The sequence below is a fragment of the Taudactylus pleione genome, unplaced genomic scaffold (genome assembly GCF_031769625.1).
Source record: "Taudactylus pleione unplaced genomic scaffold, aTauple2 ptg000470l, whole genome shotgun sequence".
NCBI classification, from domain to species: Eukaryota; Metazoa; Chordata; class Amphibia; order Anura; family Myobatrachidae; genus Taudactylus; species Taudactylus pleione.
In genome coordinates this window covers 937,270-958,155 of record NW_028284872.1, presented here as the reverse complement: position 1 = coordinate 958,155, position 20,886 = coordinate 937,270, and the positions used below count along the sequence as shown (strand labels likewise).

The following is a 20,886-nucleotide window of genomic DNA, read 5'->3' as shown; positions in this document are numbered from 1 at the left end:
AGAGAGGCCCCAACACCCCCAACTCTTCTCAACATTCTCTAGAGAGGCCCCAACACCCCCAACTCTTCTCAACATTCTCTAGAGAGGTCCCAACACCCCTACTCTTGTCAACATTCTCTAGAGAGGCCCCAACAACCCCCACTTCTCAACATTCTCTAGAGAGGCCCCAACACCCCCAACTCTTCTCAACATTCTCTAGAGAGGCACCAACACCCCCTACTCTTCTCAACAATTTCTAGAGAGGCACCAACACCCCCAACTCTTCTCAACATTCTCTAGAGAGGCACCAACACCCCCTACTCTTCTCAACATTCTCCAGAGAGGCCCTAACACCCTACTCAACATTCTCTAGAGAGGCCCCAACACCCCCAACTCTTCTCAACATTCTCTAGAAAGGCCCCAACACCCCTACTCTTCTCAACATTCTCTAGAGGCACCAACACCCCCTACTCTTCTCAACAATTTCTAGAGAGGCACCAACACCCCCAACTCTTCTCAACATTCTCTAGAGAGGCACCAACACCCCCTACTCTTCTCAACATTCTCCAGAGAGGCCCTAACACCCTACTCAACATTCTCTAGAGTGGCCCCAACACCCCCAACTCTTCTCAACATTCTCTAGAAAGGCCCCAACACCCCTACTCTTCTCAACATTCTCTAGAGAAGCCCCAACACCCCCAACTCTTCTCAACATTCTCTAGAGAGGCCCCAACACCCCCAACTCTTCTCAACATTCTCTAGAGAGGCCACAACACCCCTACTCTTTTCAACATTCTCTACAGAGGGCCCAACACCCCCTACTCTTCTCAACATTCTCTAGAGAAGCCCCAACACCCCCAACTCTTCTCAACATTCTCTAGAGAGGCCCCAACACCCCCAACTCTTCTTAACATTCTCTAGAAAGGGCCCAACAAAAAAACCCCTACTCTTCTCAACATTCTCTAGAGAGGCCCTAACACCGTACTCAACATTCTCTAGAGGCCCCAACACCCCCAACTCTTCTCAACATTCTCTAGAGAGGCCCCAACACCCCCAACTCTTCTTAACATTCTCTAGAGAGGCCCCAACACCCCCTACTCTTCTCAACATTCTCTAGAGAGGCCCCAACACCCCCAACTCTTCTTAACAGTCTCTAGAGAGGTCCCAACACCCCCTACTCTTCTTAACATTCTCTAGAGAGGCCCCAACACCCCCTACTCTTCTCAACATTCTCTAGAGAGGCCCTAACACCCCTACTCTTCTCAACATTCTCTAGAGAGGCCCCAAAACCCCCAACTCTTCTCAACATTCTCTAGAGAGGCCCTAACACCCTACTCAACATTCTCTAGAGAGGCCCCAACTCCCCCTTCTCTTCTCAACATTCTCTAGAGAGGCCCCAACACCCCTACTCTTCTCAACATTCTCTAGAGAGGCCTAAAAAACCCCCTACTCTTCTCAACATTCTCTAGAGAGGCCCTAACACCGTACTCAACATTCTCTAGAGGCCCCAACACCCCCAACTCTTCTCAAAATTCTCTAGAGAGGCCCCAACTCCCCCTACTCTTCTCAACATTCTCTAGAGAGGCCCCAACACCCCTACTCTTCTCAACATTCTCTAGAGAGGCCTAAAAAACCCCCAACTCTTCTCAACATTCTCTAGAGAGGCCCCAACACCCTACTCTTCTCAACATTCTCTAGAGTGGCACCAATACCCCTACTCTTCAAAGGGATTAAGTCACCGCAAGCTGCATTGAATGTGCATGTTAGGTGTTAGTATTATTTGACAGAGTCTTTGTGATACCTGGAAAAGTGGGAGAGTGTACTGACTGGCTAATGCTCGGTACACACTAGGTCAATGGGTTTGGCCGACCCGCCTACCTATCTAACGATTGGTAAGGGCATACACACTCACCAATTGTTATGCCGATGTGTGTTTGCGCTGTCAGTGCATTTAAATTGCCCGCCCAGTTAAAATGTCAATAATCACTGGGGTCCCTGCAGCAAGTTTTCGGGCGGTGGGCGGGCCGTCCGTACACACCAATAGAAGACCAATATAGCTTTCAACAGATAAAGATATACCGATCCGATATGTCTGTGAACATATCGCTGTGCATACCCAATGATGCACTATAGATATATCGGCCATCCAATGGAACGTCCGACACATCTATCAGTGTGTTCCCAGCATTAGTGTCCTGTCACAAGGATACAGCTAATTAAGCATTTGATTAACCATTTGCTCCGGGGCCGGTGCTGCCTTTGCATTCCTGTGTTTTGGCATTTCCCGAGAGGTCTTAAATAAGGAGACAGTTATGTGTTACATCGGAACTCATGTGACGGATTGCTGTGAATTAAGTTTAAATCCACATTTTCTATACATGGTTTGTGTGCCGATGGCGAGACCGCGTACTATGCATAAATCGCTAACGCAGAATACGGTCAGGTTACAGCGCCTGATGCAGAGATGGACGGAATTGCAGGGACGCACACAAGCGGCTGTGCAAATTCCATCCATCTAAACTGCTAACGCAGCAGGAGGTGCTGGTTTCCGTGCTGCATCTGAGATCCCAGCGATGCGACTGAGGTCACAGCCTGGGATCAACATCGCAACCATCGGCTGCTTACCGCAGCATGGGATCAACATCGCAACCATCAGTTGCTTACCGCAGCCTGGCCAGATCCTAGTCAACTGCGAGGCCAGGATCTCTGCCTCCGCTGACGCAGACTCTGGCCTTGTTTTCCTCCTGGAAAACGATGGCGGCACGCCCCCCAAAGGCCGCAGCATGTCAATCATACTGCAGCTTGGGGAGAGGGGTCTGCGAACGAGATTGCAGGACCCGTTCTGCATATGCGCAGTGCGGGTCCTTTACATGCGCCGATCCTAAAACATGGGAGATGTGCAGTAACCATCGGGTTAGTGTACATCCCGGGATCAGGCCCACAGAGCGCAGAACACGGTGACACAGATTACCGCCAGGTTATGGCAAAGTCGCGCAGCCCGGTATAACAACACAGCACAGGAGAGAAGATAATGAACTCCTCAGAAAACCCCCTTCCAGGCCCTACAATGAACATACCAGCCATGGTGGGTGAGATTAGGTTACAGCCACTGGGTGGGTATCAGTCACCCGCTACTCACCGTGTCAACTCTGCGTCTCCTGCCTGGACGCCCAACTTTCTTCACGGATGCAGCGACATCCTGCTTCTCGTCTCTATTACTCTTCTGATCCCTGGAGTCGTCTTTTCCCTGCGGAATAACAGAAGAGGTTACGGTCTGTCCTTATATTGCCACGTACCCTGCCACGCTTTGCCCTGTATGCTGCCACGTACACTGTCACACTTTACCCTGTATGCTGCCACATATACCACCACACTTTGCCCTGTATGCTGCCACGTACCCTAATACTAATCCTCCCTACCCTGCACCCTAATCCTCCCTTAGTGCCTAAACCTAACCCTCCCCCTTAGTGCCTAACCCTAAACCTCCCAGGTGGTGCCTGAACCTAACCCCCCTTCCCGGAGCCTAACCCTAACCTCCCCCCTCCCGCAGCCCAAAGCTAACACTCCTCGGGGCGCCTTAACCTAAGTGCCCCCCCTGCGGCTGATACCTTTCCGCGGTGTCCTTCTGATCAGGATGCCGTCTGCTGGGATCCCGACATCGGCATCCCGAGTCATGTCGGGATTTCGGCGTCGGTAAGCCAGTACTTAAACCCATTAGAAAAGCATAATGTGTATTTAAAATCTATGTGGTACCTAGAGCCAAATTCTCATATTTTTGGAAGTCAGTGTAGGGAGTGACCAGTATGGGAAGACTGTCAGTGTAGGGAGTGACCAGTATGGGCAGACTGTCAGTGTAGGGAGTGACCAGTATGGGCAGACTGTCAGTGTAGGGAGTGACCAGTATGGGAAGACTGTCAGTGTAGGGAGTGACCAGTATGGGAAGACTGTCAGTGTAGGGAGTGACCAGTATGGGAAGACTGTCAGTGTAGGGAGTGACCAGTATGGGCAGACTGTCAGTGTAGGGAGTGACCAGTATGGGCAGACTGTCAGTGTAGGGAGTGACCAGTATGGGCAGACTGTCAGTGTAGGGAGTGACCAGAATGGGCAGACTGTCAGTGTAGGGAGTGACCAGTATGGGCAGACTGTCAGTGTAGGGAGTGACCAGTATGGGCAGACTGTCAGTGTAGGGAGTGACCAGAATGGGCAGACTGTCAGTGTAGGGAGTGACCAGTATGGGCAGACTGTCAGTGTAGGGAGTGACCAGTATGGGCAGACTGTCAGTGTAGGGAGTGACCAGTATGGGCAGACTGTCAGTGTAGGGAGTGACCAGTATGGGCAGACTGTCAGTGTAGGGAGTGACCAGTATGGGCAGACTGTCAGTGTAGGGAGTGACCAGTATGGGCAGACTGTCAGTGTAGGGAGTGACCAGTATGGGCAGACTGTCAGTGTAGGGAGTGACCAGTATGGGCAGACTGTCAGTGTAGGGAGTGACCAGTATGGGCAGACTGTCAGTGTAGGGAGTGACCAGAATGGGCAGACTGTCAGTGTAGGGAGTGACCAGTATGGGCAGACTGTCAGTGTAGGGAGTGACCAGTATGGGCAGACTGTCAGTGTAGGGAGTGACCAGTATGGGCAGACTGTCAGTGTAGGGAGTGACCAGTATGGGCAGACTGTCAGTGTAGGGAGTGACCAGTATGGGCAGACTGTCAGTGTAGGGAGTGACCAGTATGGGCAGACTGTCAGTGTAGGGAGTGACCAGTATGGGCAGACTGTCAGTGTAGGGAGTGACCAGAATGGGCAGACTGTCAGTGTAGGGAGTGACCAGTATGGGCAGACTGTCAGTGTAGGGAGTGACCAGTATGGGCAGACTGTCAGTGTAGGGAGTGACCAGTATGGGCAGACTGTCAGTGTAGGGAGTGACCAGTATGGGCAGACTTTGACAGGGTTGGTCAGTTTGACAAACTATTGCTATACTTTGGAACTAACATTCCCTGGAATTAAAAGTACAGTTTGGAATATAATGGGGAGTGCTGAGTGTGTATGATTTATATATATATATATATATATATATATATGTATATGTTCTACACTTTGCCTAATGAGTAAGTGACAACAAGCGTCTAACACCAGCGGCACGTGAACTGCGTTGTCACCAAACGCTTACAGTAAAGGAATGGCCTGGAGCTGGCAGCACCCAATTCGTGTTTTGTTGCTGCGTGCGGAGCCTGTCTGCGCTCGCCCCAGGTGACACATTTACTAGGTCTGCTCTGTAATTACATTGGTGCAGGTAAATATAGTGTATATCCATAAACTGCTAGACTGGATCTGCCAGAAGCGTAACCCTGACAATCTCCCAGCATCCCCTGTACAGGGAACGCCGCTACAGGCACTTGTCAATGATTGCATCTACTACAAATGTATTTATCATAAACTAACCACAGAACAGAGATTCACTACAAAAAGAAAAAAAAGACACATAGGGCGGGATGTACTAAAGGGGAAAATGCGGTAAAACCCATGAAAGCAGTTTTAATGCAATCCCCATATGCACTAAGCACCTGAGGGTAACCCTGGTTAAGGGTTAAAAGAAATACAGTTTTAATAAACACATATTCTTAGGTAATATGTGTACATGGGTTGACAAATTTTATATATGACATATATGTATTGTTATATATTGAGGTAAAACATGCCTAATTTATTTATTCTTTAAGAAATAGCCTTTAGTAAAGGATATGTATACACAATTTATGACCAAAAGCATAAATGTTTCATGTATTTATATGACAGTGTATGTGGTACTCTTTCTCTGAGGTAAAAGTATGCCCCAGTGTATGGGATACACATGCACTGTAGAAGAAGGGGCGGAGTGATATGGCTAGGAGTGATTTGGTTCCTGTCAGGAAAAGAGGGGCCGGTTGAAGAGAGGTATATAACAGCTGTCAGCAGCAGCAGGCAGACAAGCGGTCAGCATCTCCCAGGGAAGAAGATAGCGGCAGTGGCTTCTAGAAGCTATCCCTGGGGAGTGAGCATCAGCGGGCAGCTGGCAGTAAGCATCAGCATGCGCTGATTGGTCAGAACTAGAAGGCAGGATATGAATTGGAGACAGTGGCGCTGAACAGTGTTAAGGTGCCCATCCACTAGACGATTAAGTTGTGCGATTGAACGATAACGATCGTTATATCGTTCAATCATTTGCAAATCGTTTGCAAAAATGTCTAAAACGACCAGTGATGCGCGCGCTCGCTGGTTGTTTAGACATCTGTCATCTTGCGAACATGCTGGTCAATCTGACGATTACATCAGGTATGAGCATGTTTGCAGATGATGGATGAGCCTGCACTGGACGACTGCTTTTCAGTGCAGGCTCATCACAGACTGACAAGCGGCTGCACGATTACAATGTCGTAATCGTGCAGTCGTTTTCATGTCTGCTAGTGGATGGGCGCTAGTAGTTTGACGAGCCTTCACACAATTATCTAGCTGCACAACGGTATACAATCGGGAAGCCGGCTGCTGGTATCCCGACTGTCATATCCTGGCGAGGGTGAAATGCCGGGCTTCTATATCTAGACGCCTGTCATTTCCCCGACGCCGGGAGACAGGCGCCCGGCATCTCTGTGAGAGCCGAAATCTCTCTGGGGCTTGCGGCAACGAGACCCTACTTACAAGGGTCTCGTCGCAAGCGTGATGGTCTTGACCATCTTCCTGACCGCTCGCTATAGCAGTGGGTGGTCACCCACAGCTATGCGAGCAGCCAGGAGGCCGCTCTAAAAAAAAAAGAAGGCCGGCCTTGATTCAGAGCGAGCGCTCTGTCAGAACGTCCGGATCTGAGTCAGGCCCAGAGTCACTTATTTATAAGAGGGCTGAAAGGAGGAGATTGAGCAGGTGATTAGGACAGGCACTACACTACTATACTGGGATTTGCAGTGGCATTTACACAGACATTATATAAGCCTTCGCACTAAGCTGCCCAGAGACTATAATGCTACCATTGAAACCCTCTAACTATACAAAGTACTGCATTACTGCTGGTGAGAGAGATACTGTTAGTGTCTGAGCTCTGGTGGATACTAAAGAAAGGACAGTATCTGTGCATATTGCAGCTTATCCAATATTTGTAGCGGAAAGGAGAAAAGAAATATATTTAATGAATACAACATCTCTCTAGTGGAGCAGGAATAAGAAAACTAAGGTAAGGACGTTCTAATCTATCAGCAATAGACCCTACAGATGGCACTATAGAAGTACTGATAACCACCTTTATAATAAAGGATACAGGAGCGACAGTCACCCAGCCAATTCAAAGACTTTACAATGGATCAGCTATAAGGACCCCAGCGTGGACCAACGTACTGCAGTGTTTATAAGGGACTGTGACCAGATGGCCTCTTGCCGACTCCCGATTACAGGTTGGGGTTTCGATCCACACTGAAACTCGGGGTATCACGGATTCCCGCTTACAGTCAGTGACCGCCTTTCACTGACGCCGCCCACTGCACCGTGGGCGTATAACCATGCTGCCACCACTGAGCTCCTATCGGCACTCGGACCCGCTTACGAACACCCAGGCTCCTACCTCGGCACCTGGAACCGCTTCTGCTGCGTATGCGCTGATTAGCTGCGGCCACACCCCCTGATTGGTGTCGGCTGATTCCTCCTGATCCCTCGCAATGGACCAGGCTCTGCACAGTAGGGCTTTCCCTGTCTGTAACACCTCCATTTCTTAGGAAGCTCAATCCAATCGCTTCTTACACACAAATTGTCTTTCCCAAATTTGCTTAGTATTGTAGCCAGAGACACAGCGGAGCCGTCCTAGCCCGCGTTTCAAGTGCTGTAACCGAAGGGTTTGGCCATATGACACTATTCACACCTTCACACAGCAACCTTCCATCCAGGTCTTTCCATTCATCAGACCTCCTGCTAGGAAATGACAATCAGCATCTAGTTTCCTGCAGCCACAGAGGCTGGTCATGTCATATACAAAAAGTGCATTTAAACTAGGGATGTGCAGGCTCGGATAGGTTCGAGTTTGCACGTGGAGTTCGGATTTTTCCCTCCAAAAAAACGGAACTCAGAACGAGGCAAAACGTCATCTTACATGGACGAACATCATCATTCCTGGTCTTTTGTCCAGGAATGATGATGTTCGTCCATGTAAGATGACGTTTTGCCTCGTTCTGAGTTCCGTTTTTTTGGAGGGAAAAATCCGAACTCCACGTGCAAACTCGAACCTATCCGAGCCTGCACATCCCTAATTTAAACCCATATTACATACAAAAATATATTCAAACATGTCATAGATTATACTAATCTGCTTTATACACCAATGCAATGCAGTGCTCTACCGCAATATGTGTATATTAATGCAGTTTACTATAAACCATGTGCAGACACACTCTACCTACACTCCCCCAGTGCAGATACACTCTACCTACACTCCCCCAGTGCAGACACACTCTACCTACACTCCCCCAGTGCAGACACACTCTACCTACACTCCCCCAGTGCAGACACACTCTACCCACACTCCCCCAGTGCAGACACACTCTACCCACACTCCCCCAGTGCAGCCACACTCTACCTACACTCCCCCAGTGCAGCCACACTCTACCTACACTCCCCCAGTGCAGCCACACTCTACCTACACTCCCCCAGTGCAGCCACACTCTACCCACACTCCCCCAGTGCAGACACACTCTACCTACACTCCCCCAGTGCAGCCACACTCTACCTACACTCCCCCAGGGCAGACACCCTCTACCTACACTCCTCCAGGGCAGACACACTCTACCTACACTCCCCCAGTGCAGACACACTCTACCTACACTCCCCCAGTGCAAACACCCTCTACCTACACTCCTCCAGTGCAGACACACTCCCCAGTGCAGACACACTCCCCCAGTGCAGACACAGTCTACCTACACTCCTCCAGTGCAGACACACTCTACCTACACTCCCCCAGTGCAGACACACTCTACCCACACTCCCCAGTGCAGACACACTCTACCCACACTCCCCAGTGCAGACACACTCTACCCACACTCCCCCAGTGCAGACAAACACTCTACCCACACTCCCCCAGTGCAGACACACTCTACCCACACTCCCCCAGTGCAGACACACTCTACCTACACTCCCCCAGTGCAGACACACTCTACCCACACTCTCCCAGTGCAGACACACTCTACCCACACTCTCCCAGTGCAGTGGGTCCAGGCCACGGCATATAAAACAGTAAAACCACACTTATTAACACTCAGCGCCTAGCGCAGAGTACACATTTACAATGGGCGCCTGGTGCTTTATGTCATTTTAAAAACGGCGCTGCAGCACGGGAGTTAACCCCTTCAGTGCCACGGCCGTCATTATACACGTGGGGCCGGCCTCTGGCCACAGGAACCAATAATCCCTAAGTGTCACAGGGTTAGTGGTTTCTCCATATTACACTTTTCTACTTCAGGGTCCATAGGGTATCCACAGGATACCTTGGGGTATAGGTGATGACGTCAGGCATCGGGCACCATAGAGTTAAGTTTTCAGCCTCCCAGGATGCACTAGGGTCCCCCTCCTATACCCAGCCCCCGAGCCAAGGCATCTCAGTTTCGTTGGTGCCCGGCTCGGAGTCGGATGCACCTGTTTAGAGGGGGACTAAGGATAGCCCCTGAAGTTTCTACAAGGCAGCTGTGGCTGCACATCTGGAGGTACAGCATGGACAGTCATTCTTGACGTCCATGTTGTCTTCCCTACACCCCCGCCGGTACCAGAACACCGGTACTGATCCGGGGATGCTGGTAGGCATCTGGGGTCACAGCTCGCGTTGACCCCAGATGTTTGGGACCAAGGCCGGATTTAAGGGGGACAGCAGGTAAGCAGCGGGGTCCGGCGGTGGGTCCCCGCTGGAACATGGTCCGGAGTCCCCAGGCAGGGGGCTCCCTGGGGACTGGCTGCAGCGAGGAGCCAGGTTTCGGACCTGCGCTTCCACTACCCCCCTGGGACAGCGGACCGCAGCTGAGCGGTAGCGCTGCAGCGTCCCAGGGGTTAAATGCATGCCAGGGGAGCGCGCCTTCCCTGTACACAGCCGGCGCCTCCCCCGCTGCACACAGCACCTCTCTACACCTGCTGATTGGCCCTGTGGCAGCGCTCCTCCCCCAGGCCGGCCTCCTCTCTGCTCCTCGGTGGCCATCTTTATGGAAGCATGGTGAACGCTGCTGGAAGCTGCTGATCGGTGGCATCGTGGTCTGGGTCCCCCGGCATACCTCTCCTCCGTCTGTGTATGCAGCGCTGAGTCCTACCAGGCCCTGTGTCTGCGTAGTTGAAGACCATTGGGGCTTACGACGAGACCCTAGGGTAGAGTCTCATCAACCTTAAGCTCCCCACTGACATCACTGATGATGTCAGTGGGGACGCCCACAAAACGGCAAGCGTTCCAAAAGGAACACCCCCTGCCCGCCCAGCAAACTCTGCTCTCCTGTAGCACACTTCCCCCATCTCCCTCCCTCTATCTCTGCTCTCCGGTAACACACTTCCCCCATCTCCCTCCAGCTCTGCTCTCCTGTAACACACTTCCCCCATCTCCCTCTATCTCTGCTCTCCTGTAACACACTTCCCCCATCTCCCCCTATCTCTGCTCTCCTGTAACACACTTCCCCCATCTCCCTCTATCTCTGCTCTCCTGTAACACACTTCCCCCATCTCCCTCTATCTCCTGTAACACACTTCCCCCATCTCCCTCTATCTCTGCTCTCCTGAAACACACTTCCCCCATCTCCCCCTATCTCTGCTCTCCTGTAACACACTTCCCCCATCTCCTTCTATCTCTGCTCTCCGGTAACACACTTCCCCCATCTCCCTCTATCTCTGCTCTCCGGTAACACACTTCCCCCATCTCCCTCCAGCTCTGCTCTCCTGTAACACACTTCCCCCATCTCCCTCTATCTCTGCTCTCCTGTAACACACTTCCCCCATCTCCCCCTATCTCTGCTCTCCTGTAACACACTTCCCCCATCTCCCTCTATCTCTGCTCTCCTGTAACACACTTCCCCCATCTCCCTCTATCTCTGCTCTCCTGTAACATACTTCCCCCATCTCCCCCTATCTCTGCTCTCATGTAGCACACATCCCCCATCTCCCTCTATCTCTGCTCTCCTGTAACACACTTCCCCCATCTCCCTCTATCTCCTGTAACACACTTCCCCCATCTCCCCCTATCTCTGCTCTCCTGTAACACACTTCCCCCATCTCCCTCTATCTCTGCTCTCCTGTAACACACTTCACCATCTCCCCCTATCTCTGCTCTCCTGTAACACACTTCCCCCACCTCCCTCTATCTCTGCTCTCCTGTAACACGCTTCCCCCATCTCCCTCTATCTCTGCTCTCCTATAACACGCTTCCCCCATCTCCCTCTATCTCTGCTCTACTGTAACACACTTCCCCCATCTCCCCCTATCTCTGCTCTCCTGTAACACACTTCCCCCATCTCCCTCTATCTCCTGTAATACACTTCCCCCATCTCCCTCTATCTCCTGTAACACACTTCCCCCATCTCCCTCTATCTCTGCTCTCCTGTAACACACTTCCCCCATCTCCCTCTATCTCTGCTCTCCTGTAACACACTTCCCCCATCTCCCTCCTATCTCTGCTCTCCTGTAACACACTTCCCCCATATCCCTTCTATCTCTGCTCTCCTGTAACACACTTCCCCCATCTCCCTCTATCTCTGCTCTCCTGTAACACACTTCCCCCATCTCCCTCTATCTCTGCTCTCCTGTAACACACTTCCCCCATCTCCCTCTATCTCTGCTCTCCTGTAACACACTTCCCCCATCTCCCTCTATCTCTGCTCTCCTGTAACACACTTCCCCCATCTCCCTCTATCTCTGCTCTCCTGTAACACACTTCCCCCATCTACCCCTATCTCTGCTCTCCTGTAACACACTTCCCACATCTCCCTCTATCTCTGCTCTCCTGTAACACTTCCCCCATCTCCCTCTATCTCCTGTAACACACTTCCCCCATCTCCCCCTATCTCTGCTCTCCTGAAACACACTTCCCCCATCTCCCTCTATCTCCTGTAACACACTTCCCCTATCTCCCTCTATATCTGCTCTCCTGTAACACACTTCCCCCATCTCCCTCTATCTCTGCTCTCCTGTAACACACTTCCCCCATCTCTCTCTATCTCCTGTAACACACTTCCCCCATCTCCCTCTATCTCTGCTCTCCTGTAACACACTTCCCCCATCTCCCCCTATCTCTGCTCTCCTGTAACACACTTCCCCCATCTCCCCCTATCTCTGCTCTCCTGTAGCACACTTCCCCCATCTCCCTCTATCTCCAGTAACACACTTCCCCTAACTCCCTCTATCTCTGCTCTCCTGTAACACACCTCCCCCATCTCCATCTATCTCTGCTCTCCTGTCACACACTTCCCCCATCTCCTGTAACACACTACCCCTATCTCCCTCTTTAACTGCTCTCCTGTAACACACTTCCCCCATCTCCCCCTATCTCTGCTCTCCTGTAACACACTTCCCCCATCTCCCCCTATCTCCTGTAACACACTTCCCCCATCTCCCTCTATCTCTGCTCTCCTGTAACACACTTCCCCCATCTCGCTCTATTTCCTGTAACACACTTCCCCCATCTCCCTCTATCTCTTCTCTCCTGTAACACACTTCCCCCATGTCCCTCTACCTCTGCTCTCCTGTAACACACTTCCCCCATCTCGCTCTATCTCCTGTAACACACTTCCCCCATCTCCCTCTATCTCTTCTCTCCTGTAACACACTTCCCCCATCAACCTCTATCTCTGCACTCCTGTAACACACTTCCCCATTTCCCCCTATCTCTGCTCTCCTGTAACACACTTCCCCCATCTACCCCTATCTCTGCTCTCTTGTAACACACAACCCCCATCTCCCTCTATCTCTGCTCTCCTGTAACACACTTCCCCATCTCCCCTTTTCTCTGCTCTCCTGTAACACACTTCCCCCAACTCCCTCTATCTCTGCTCTCCTGTAACACACTTCCCCCATCTCCCTCTATCTCTGCTCTCCTGTAACACACTTCCCCCATCTCCCTCTATCTCTGCTCTCCTGTAACACACTTCCCCCATCTCCCCCTATCTCCTGTAACACACTTCCCCCATCTCCCTCTATCTCTGCTCTCCTGTAACACACTTCCCCCATCTCGCTCTATTTCCTGTAACACACTTCCCCCATCTCCCTCTATCTCTTCTCTCCTGTAACACACTTCCCCCATGTCCCTCTACCTCTGCTCTCCTGTAACACACTTCCCCCATCTCCCTCTATCTCTTCTCTCCTGTAACACACTTCCCCCATCAACCTCTATCTCTGCACTCCTGTAACACACTTCCCCATTTCCCCCTATCTCTGCTCTCCTGTAACACACTTCCCCCATCTACCCCTATCTCTGCTCTCCTGTAACACACAACCCCCATCTCCCTCTATCTCTGCTCTCCTGTAACACACTTCCCCATCTCCCCTTTTCTCTGCTCTCCTGTAACACACTTCCCCCAACTCCCTCTATCTCTGCTCTCCTGTAACACACTTCCCCCATCTCCCCCTATCTCTGCTCTCCTGTAACACACTTCCCCCATCTCCCTCTATCTCTGCTCTCCTGTAACACACTTCCCCCATCTCCCTCTATCTCTGCTCTCCTGTAACACACTTCCCCAATCTCCCTCCAACTCTGCTCTCCTGTAACACACTTCCCCCATCTCCCCTCATCTCTGCTCTCCTGTAACACACTTCCCCATCTCCCTCTATCTCTGCTCTCCTGTAACACACTTCTCCATCTGCCTCTATCTCCTGTAACACACTTCCCCCATCTCCCTCTATCTCTGCTCTCCTGTAACACACCTCCCCCATCTCCTCCAATCTCTGCTCTCCTGTAACACACTTCCTCCATCTCCCTCTATCTCTGCTCTCCTGTAACACACTTCCCCCATCTCCCCCTATCCCCTGTAACTCACCTCCCCCATCTCCCTCTATCTCTGCTCTCCTGTAACACACTTCCCCCATCTCCCCCTATGTCTGCTCTCCTGTAACACACTTCCCCCATCTCCCTCTATCTCTGCTCTCCTGTAACACACTTCCCCCATCTCCCTCTATCTCTGCTCTCCTGTAACACACTTCCCCCATCTCCCCCTATCTCTGCTCTCCTGTAGCACACTTCCCCCATCTCCCTCTATCTCTGCTCTCCTGTAACACACTTCCCCAATCTCCCTCTATCTCTGCTCTCCTGTAACACACTTCCCCCATCTCCCTCTATCTCCTGTAACACACTTCCCCCATCTCCCCCTATCTCTGCTCTCCTGTAACACACTTCCCCCATCTCCCTCTATCTCTGCTCTCCTGTAACACACTTCACCATCTCCCCCTATCTCTGCTCTCCTGTAACACACTTCCCCCACCTCCCTCTATCTCTGCTCTCCTGTAACACGCTTCCCCCATCTCCCTCTATCTCTGCTCTCCTGTAACACACTTCCCCCACCTCCCTCTATCTCTGCTCTCCTGTAACACGCTTCCCCCATCTCCCTCCAGCTCTGCTCTCCTGTAACACACTTCCCCCATCTCCCTCTATCTCTTCTCTCCTGTAACACACTTCCCCCATCTCCCCCTATGTCTGCTCTCCTATAATACACTTCCCCCATCTCCCCCTATCTCTGCTCTCCTGTAGCACACTTCCCCCATCTCCCTCTATCTCTGCTCTCCTGTAACACACTTCCCCCATCTCCCTCTATCTCTGCTCTCCTGTAACACACTTCCCCCATCTCGCTCTATCTCCTGTAACACACTTCCCCCATCTACCCCTATCTCTGCTCTCCTGTAACACACAACCCCCATCTCCCTCTATCTCTGCTCTCCTGTAACACACTTCCCCATCTCCCCTTGTCTCTGCTCTCCTGTAACACTCTTCCCCCAACTCCCTCTATCTCTGCTCTCCTGTAACACACTTCCCCCATCTCCCTCTATCTCCTGTAACACACTTCCCCTATCTCCCTCTATCTCTGCTCTCCTGTAACACACTTCCCCCAACTCCCTCTATCTCTGCTCTCCTGTAACACACTTCCCCCATCTCCCTCTATCTCCTGTAACACACTTCCCCTATCTCCCTCTATCTCTGCTCTCCTGTAACACACTTCCCCCATCTCCCTCTATCTCTGCTCTCCTGTAACACACTTCCCCCATCTCCCTCTATCTCTGCTCTCCTGTAACACACTTCCCCCATCTCCCACTATCTCTGCTCTCCTGTAACACACTTCCCCATCTCCCTCTATCTCCTGTAACACACTTCCCCTATCTCCCTCTATCTCTGCTCTCCTGTAACACACTTCCCCCATCTCCCTCTATCTCCTGTAACACACTTCCCCCATCTCCCTCTATCTCTGCTCTCCTGTAACACACTTCCCCTATCTCACCCTATCTCTGCTCTCCTGTAACACACTTCCCCCATCTCCCTCTATCTCTGCTCTCCTGTAACACACTTCCCCCATCTCCCTCTATCTCTGCTCTCCTGTAACACACTTCCCCCATCTCCCTCTATCTCTGCTCTCCTGTAACACACTTCCCCCATCTCCCTCTATCTCCTGTAACACACTTCCCCCATCTCCCCTCATCTCTGCTCTCCTGTAACACACTTCCCCCATCTCCCTCTATCTCTGCTCTCCTGTAACACACTTCCCCCATCTCCCTCTATCTCTGCTCTCCTGTAACACACTTCCCCATCTCCATCTATCTCTGCTCTCCTGTAACACACTTCTCCATCTGCCTCTATCTCCTGTAACACACTTCCCCCATCTCCCTCTATCTCTGCTCTCCTGTAACACACCTCCCCCATCTCCTCCAATCTCTGCTCTCCTGTAACACACTTCCCCCATCTCCCTCTATCTCTGCTCTCCTGTAACACACTTCCCCCATCTCCCCCTATCCCCTGTAACTCACCTCCCCCATCTCCCTCTATCTCTGCTCTCCTGTAACACACTTCCCCATCTCCCTCCAGCTCTGCTCTCCTGTAACACACTTTCCCCATCTCCCCCTATGTCTGCTCTCCTGTAACACACTTCCCCCATCTCCCTCTATCTCTGCTCTCCTGTAACACACTTCCCCCATCTCCCTCTATCTCTGCTCTCCTGTAACACACTTCCCCCATCTCCCCCTATCTCTGCTCTCCTGTAGCACACTTCCCCCATCTCCCTCTATCTCTGCTCTCCTGTAACACACTTCCCCCATCTCCCTCTATCTCTGCTCTCCTGTAACACACTTCCCCCATCTCCCTCTATCTCTGCTCTCCTGTAACACACTTCGCCATCTCCCCCTATCTCTGCTCTCCTGTAACACACTTACCCCACCTCCCTCTATCTCTGCTCTCCTGTAACACGCTTCCCCCATCTCCCTCTATCTCTGCTCTCCTGTAACACACTTCCCCCATCTCCCTCTATCTCTGCTCTCCTGTAACACACTTCCCCCATCTTCCTCTATCTCTGCTCTCCTGTAACACACTTCCCCCATCTCCCTCTATCTCTGCTCTCCTGTAACACACTTCCCCCATCTCCCTCTATCTCCTGTAATACACTTCCCCCATCTCCCTCTATCTCCTGTAACACACTTCCCCCATCTCCCTCTATCTCTGCTCTCCTGTAACACACTTCCCACATCTCCCTCTATCTCTGCTCTCCTGTAACACACTTCCCCCATCTCCCTCCTATCTCTGCTCTCCTGTAACACACTTCCCCCATATCCCTCCTATCTCTGCTCTCCTGTAACACACTTCCCCTATCTCTCTCTATATCTGCTCTCCTGTAACACACTTTCCCCATCTCCCTCTATCTCTGCTCTCCTGTAACACACTTCCCCATCTCTCTCTATCTCCTGTAACACACTTCCCCCATATTCCCCTATCTCTGCTCTCCTGAAACACACTTCCCCCATCTCCCTCTATCTCCTGTAACACACTTCCCCTATCTCCCTCTATATCTGCTCTCCTGTAACACACTTCCCCCATCTCCCCCTATCTCTGCTCTCCTGTAACACACTTCCCCCATCTCCCCCTATCTCTGCTCTCCTGTAGCACACTTCCCCCATCTCCCTCTATCTCCTGTAACACACTTCCCCTAACTCCCTCTATCTCTGCTCTCCTGTAACACACCTCCCCCATCTCCCTCTATCTCTGCTCTCCTGTCACACACTTCCCCCATCTCTCTCTATCTCTGCTCTCCTGTAACACACTTCCCCCATCTCCCTCTATCTCTGCTCTCCTGTAACACACTTCCCCCATCTCTCTCTATCTCCTGTAACACACTTCCCCCATCTCCCTCTATCTCTGCTCTCCTGTAACACACTTCCCCTATCTCGCTCTATTTCCTGTAACACACTTCCCCCATCTCCCTCTATCTCTTCTCTCCTGTAACACACTTCCCCCATCTCCCCCTATCTCTGCTCTCCTGTAACACACTTCCCCCATCTACCCCTATCTCTGCTCTCCTGTAACACACTTCCCCATCTCCCCTTTTCTCTGCTGTCCTGTAACACACTTCCCCCATCTCCCTCTATCTCCTGTAACACACTTCCCCTATCTCCCTCTATCTCTGCTCTCCTGTAACACACTTCCCCCATCTCCCTCTATCTCTGCTCTCCTGTAACACACTTCCCCCATCTCCCTCTATCTCTGCTCTCCTGTAACACACGTCCCCCATCTCCCTCTATCTCTGCTCTCCTGTAACACACTTCCCCCATCTCCCTCTATCTCTGCTCTCCTGTAACACACTTCCCCCATCTCCCTCTATCTCTGCTCTCCTGTAACACACTTCCCCCATCTCCCTCTATCTCTGCTCTCCTGTAACACACTTCCCCCATCTCCCTCTATCTCTGCTCTCCTGTAACACACTTCCCCCATCTCCCTCTATCTCCTGTAACACACTTCCCCCATCTCCCTCTATCTCCTGTAACACACTTCCCCCATCTCCCTCTATCTCCTGTAACACACTTCCCCTATCTCCCTCTATCTCTGCTCTCCTGTAACACACTTCCCCCATCTCCCTCTATCTCTACTCTCCTGTAACACACTTCCCCCATCTCCCTCTATCTCTGCTCTCCTGTAACACACTTCCCCCATCTCCCTCTATCTCTGCTCTCCTGTAACACACTTCCCCTATCTCCCTCTATCTCCTGTAACACACTTCCCCCATCTCCCCCTATCTCTGCTCTCCTGTAACACACTTCCCCCATCTCCCTCTATCTCTGCTCTCCTGTAACACACATCACCATCTCCCCCTATCTCTGCTCTCCTGTAACACACTTCCCCCACCTCCCTCTATCTCTGCTCTCCTGTAACACACTTCCCCCATCTCGCTCTATCTCCTGTAACACACTTCCCCCATCTCCCTCTATCTCTGCTCTCCTGTAACACACTTCCCCCATCTCCCTCTATCTCTGCTCTCCTGTAACACACTTCCCCCATCTCCCTCTATCTCTGCTCTCCTGTAACACACTTCCCCCATCTCCCTCTATCTCTGCTCTCCTGTAACACACTTCCCCCATCTCCCTCTATCTCCTGTAATACACTTCCCCCATCTCCCTCTATCTCTGCTCTCCTGTAACACACTTCCCACATCTCCCCCTATCTCTGCTCTCCTGTAGCACACTTCCCCCATCTCCCTCTATCTCTGCTCTCCTGTAGCACACTTCCCCCATCTCCCTCTATCTCCTGTAACACACTTCCCCTAACTCCCTCTATCTCTGCTCTCCTGTAACACACCTCCCCCATCTCCCTCTATCTCTGCTCTCCTGTCACACACTTCCCCCATCTCTCTCTATCTCTGCTCTCCTGTAACACACTTCCCCCATCTCCCTCTATCTCTGCTCTCCTGTAACACACTTCCCCCATCTCTCTCTATCTCCTGTAACACACTTCCCCATCTCCCTCTTTAACTACTCTCCTCTCACACACTTCCCCCATCTCCCCCTATCTCTGCTCTCCTGTAACACACTTCCCCCATCTCCCCCTATCTCCTGTAACACACTTCCCCCATCTCCCTCTATCTCTGCTCTCCTGTAACACACTTCCCCATCTCCCTCCTATCTCTGCTCTCCTGTAACACACTTCCCCCATATCCCTCCTATCTCTCCTCTCCTGTAACACACTTCCCCCATCTCCCTCTATCTCTGCTCTCCTGTAACACACTTCCCCCATCTCCCTCTATCTCTGCTCTCCTGTAACACACTTCCCCCATCTCCCCCTATCTCTGCTCTCCTGTAGCACACTTCCCCCATCTCCCTCTATCTCTGCTCTCCTGTAACACACTTCCCCCATCTCCCTCTATCTCTGCTCTCCTGTAACACACTTCCCCCATCTCCCACTATCTCTGTTCTCCTGTAACACTTCCCCCATCTCCCTCTATCTCCTGTAACACACTTCCCCCGTCTCCCCCTATCTCTGCTCTCCTGTAACACACTTCCCCTATCTCCCTCTATATCTGCTCTCCTGTAACACACTTTCCCCATCTCCCCCTATCTCTGCTCTCCTGTAACACACTTCCCCCATCTCCCCCTATCTCTGCTCTCCTGTAGCACACTTCCCCCATCTCCCTCTATCTCCTGTAACACACTTCCCCTAAGTCCCTCTATCTCTGCTCTCCTGTAACACACCTCCCCCATCTCCCTCTATCTCTGCTCTCCTGTCACACACTTCCCCCATCTCTCTCTATCTCTGCTCTCCTGTAACACACTTCCCCCATCTCCCTCTATCTCTGCTCTCCTGTAACACACTTCCCCCATCTCTCTCTATCTCCTGTAACACACTTCCCCCATCTCCCTCTTTAACTACTCTCCTCTCACACACTTCCCCCATCTCCCCCTATCTCTGCTCTCCTGTAACACACTTCCCCCATCTCCCCCTATCTCTGCTCTCCTGTAACACACTTCCCCCATCTCCCCCTATCTCCTGTAACACACTTCCCCCATCTCCCTCTATCTCTGCTCTCCTGTAACACACTTCCCCCATCTCGCTCTATTTCCTGTAACACACTTCCCCCATCTCCCTCTATCTCTTCTCTCCTGTAACACACTTCCCCCATTTCCCTCTATCTCTGCTCTCCTGTAACACACTTCCCCATCTCCCCCTATCTCTGCTCTCCTGTAACACACTTCCCCCATCTACCCCTATCTCTGCTCTCCTGTAACACACAACCCCCATCTCCCTCTATCTCTGCTCTCCTGTAACACACTTCCCCATCTCCCCTTTTCTCTGCTGTCCTGTAACACACTTCCCCCATCTCCCTCTATCTCCTGTAACACACTTCCCCTATCTCCCTCTATCTCTGCTCTCCTGTAACACACTTCCCCCATCTCCCTCTATCTCTGCTCTCCTGTAACACACTTCCCCCATCTCCCTCTATCTCTGCTCTCCTGTAACACACTTCCCCCATCTCCCTCTATCTCTGCTCTCCTGTAACACACTTCCCCCATCTCCCTCTATCTCTGCTCTCCTGTAACACACTTCCCCCATCTCCCTCTATCTCTGCTCTCCTGTAACACACTTCCCCCATCTCCCTCTATCTCTGCTCTCCTCTAACACACTTCCCCCATCTCCCTCTATCTCTGCTCTCCTGTAACACACTTCCCCCATCTCCCTCTATCTCTGCTCTCCTGTAACACACTTCCCCCATCTCCCTCTATCTCTGCTCTCCTGTAACACACTTCCCCCATCTCCCTCTATCTCCTGTAACACACTTCCCCCATCTCCCTCTATCTCCTGTAACACACTTCCCCTATCTCCCTCTATCTCTGCTCTCCTGTAACACACTTCCCCCATCTCCCTCTATCTCTGCTCACCTGTAACACACTTCCCCCATCTCCCTCTATCTCTGCTCTCCTGTAACACAC

The 20,886-nt window shown here is 51.7% G+C and overlaps 1 protein-coding gene across 2 annotated transcripts in view; it reads right to left on the bottom strand.

The window, feature by feature from the left end:
• LOC148504048 (DNA (cytosine-5)-methyltransferase 3A-like) overlaps positions 1-20,886 on the bottom strand; it is a 281,101-nt gene that overhangs the window by 171,212 nt on the left and 89,003 nt on the right. For both annotated transcript variants that reach the window (XM_088448871.1, XM_088448872.1), the window contains exon 3: positions 3,119-3,226. In XM_088448871.1, the coding sequence (XP_088304997.1) occupies positions 3,119-3,226 (108 nt within the window). The remainder of the gene's footprint in view (positions 1-3,118; positions 3,227-20,886) is intronic.